Source organism: Condylura cristata, unplaced genomic scaffold (genome assembly GCF_000260355.1).
Source record: "Condylura cristata isolate star-nosed mole 26May11 unplaced genomic scaffold, ConCri1.0 scaffold00002, whole genome shotgun sequence".
In the NCBI taxonomy this organism is placed as follows: Eukaryota; Metazoa; Chordata; class Mammalia; order Eulipotyphla; family Talpidae; genus Condylura; species Condylura cristata.
The window spans coordinates 73,142,392-73,143,599 of NW_004567103.1; the positions used below are offsets into that span (position 1 = coordinate 73,142,392).

The window sequence follows — 1,208 nt, forward strand, 5'->3', positions numbered from 1 at the left end:
TTAATACATGATAACCAAGCTCTACTGAGATCAAGTTAAAATAATAAAAATGTAAAAGAATATGAACATAAATTACAGAAGAAAAACAGTCAATTAGCATAAAGCTCCTTGAAACAAAATGAAAAAGAAGACTTAATGAGGCAATGTTTTTATTCAAAGTGTCAACATATAAAGTTTTATGATGTGTTAATAAAGCAGATTTAGGCACTTCTAATGGTAGGATTTAAATTTGTCAAAATCTGTTTTGAAAGACTATGTAGATTCCAATCAAAATTTTAAATAGGTATGCCCATTGGATCTGAAACTTAATTTGTAAGCAACTATATTAGGAAATGGTTATGTACGTGGACAAAAATATCTTTGCAGCACATTAAATTTAGAACCAACCAGTATTCAGTATTCAAGGGATTAAATTATAGTGGAGCCTTACTGTGGAAAGTTATGTGTCTGTTAAAAAGAAATGAATCTATATATTTTGAATATAGACAGAAACTCTATGAGTTATTAAGTGAAAAAAAAAGCAGAAGAACAATATATAAGACATAATTTCATATATCTAGAGTGTGTGTGTGTACACACACACAGAGCCCCCAGATAGTATCGTCTTTGCAGTAGGAGTTTTTGGCAGGAAAATGAAAGAAAATATAAGTAGCAAACATGCAGAAGAAACATCAAGTCTTATGTACCTGAGTATTTTTATAATACTGCTGGAGACCTGAGGACCAATGTTTATTTCACAGGATCATGTTCTGATTGAGCTTACCCAAGCTGGATTAAAAGGTTCTACAGAAGGAAGTGAGAGCTATGAAGAAGATCCCTACTTGGTGGTTAACCCTAACTACTTGCTTGAAGATTAAAGTATTAAAAGTTATAGACCAGAGTGGAGATACTGGCCATCTAACCCCTGGCCTGGAGCCTGGAACCTGAATGGAAGAAACGTTACTAGCAAGAGAAGTGTTTCTGGGAATAGTGCTTCAAGAGAATTTATTTTGAAAAGACAGCTGATGGTTTTGTGTGTCACATTCCTGTTGCGCTTTTATACCAACATGGGCTTTAACATTTATTTAGTATGCTTTTTCTCTAAATAAAGTTGGACCCAGTAATGTGTGGATTCTGTAACTAAAGCTTTCATTTTCATGTATTGGAAAAGATCTATTACTCTTATGGTATGTGGTAATCTGAGGAAATAATTTTTCCAACTGCCGTTT

The 1,208-nt window shown here is 33.1% G+C and overlaps 1 protein-coding gene across 1 annotated transcript in view; it reads left to right on the forward strand.

The window, feature by feature from the left end:
* Positions 1–1,208, forward strand: part of MCM6 (minichromosome maintenance complex component 6) — a 29,925-nt gene extending 28,717 nt beyond the window's left edge. Inside the window, exon 17 of the mRNA XM_004674691.2 lies at positions 741–1,208. Within this exon, the coding sequence (XP_004674748.1) occupies positions 741–857 (117 nt within the window). The 3' untranslated portion in view covers positions 858–1,208. The remainder of the gene's footprint in view (positions 1–740) is intronic.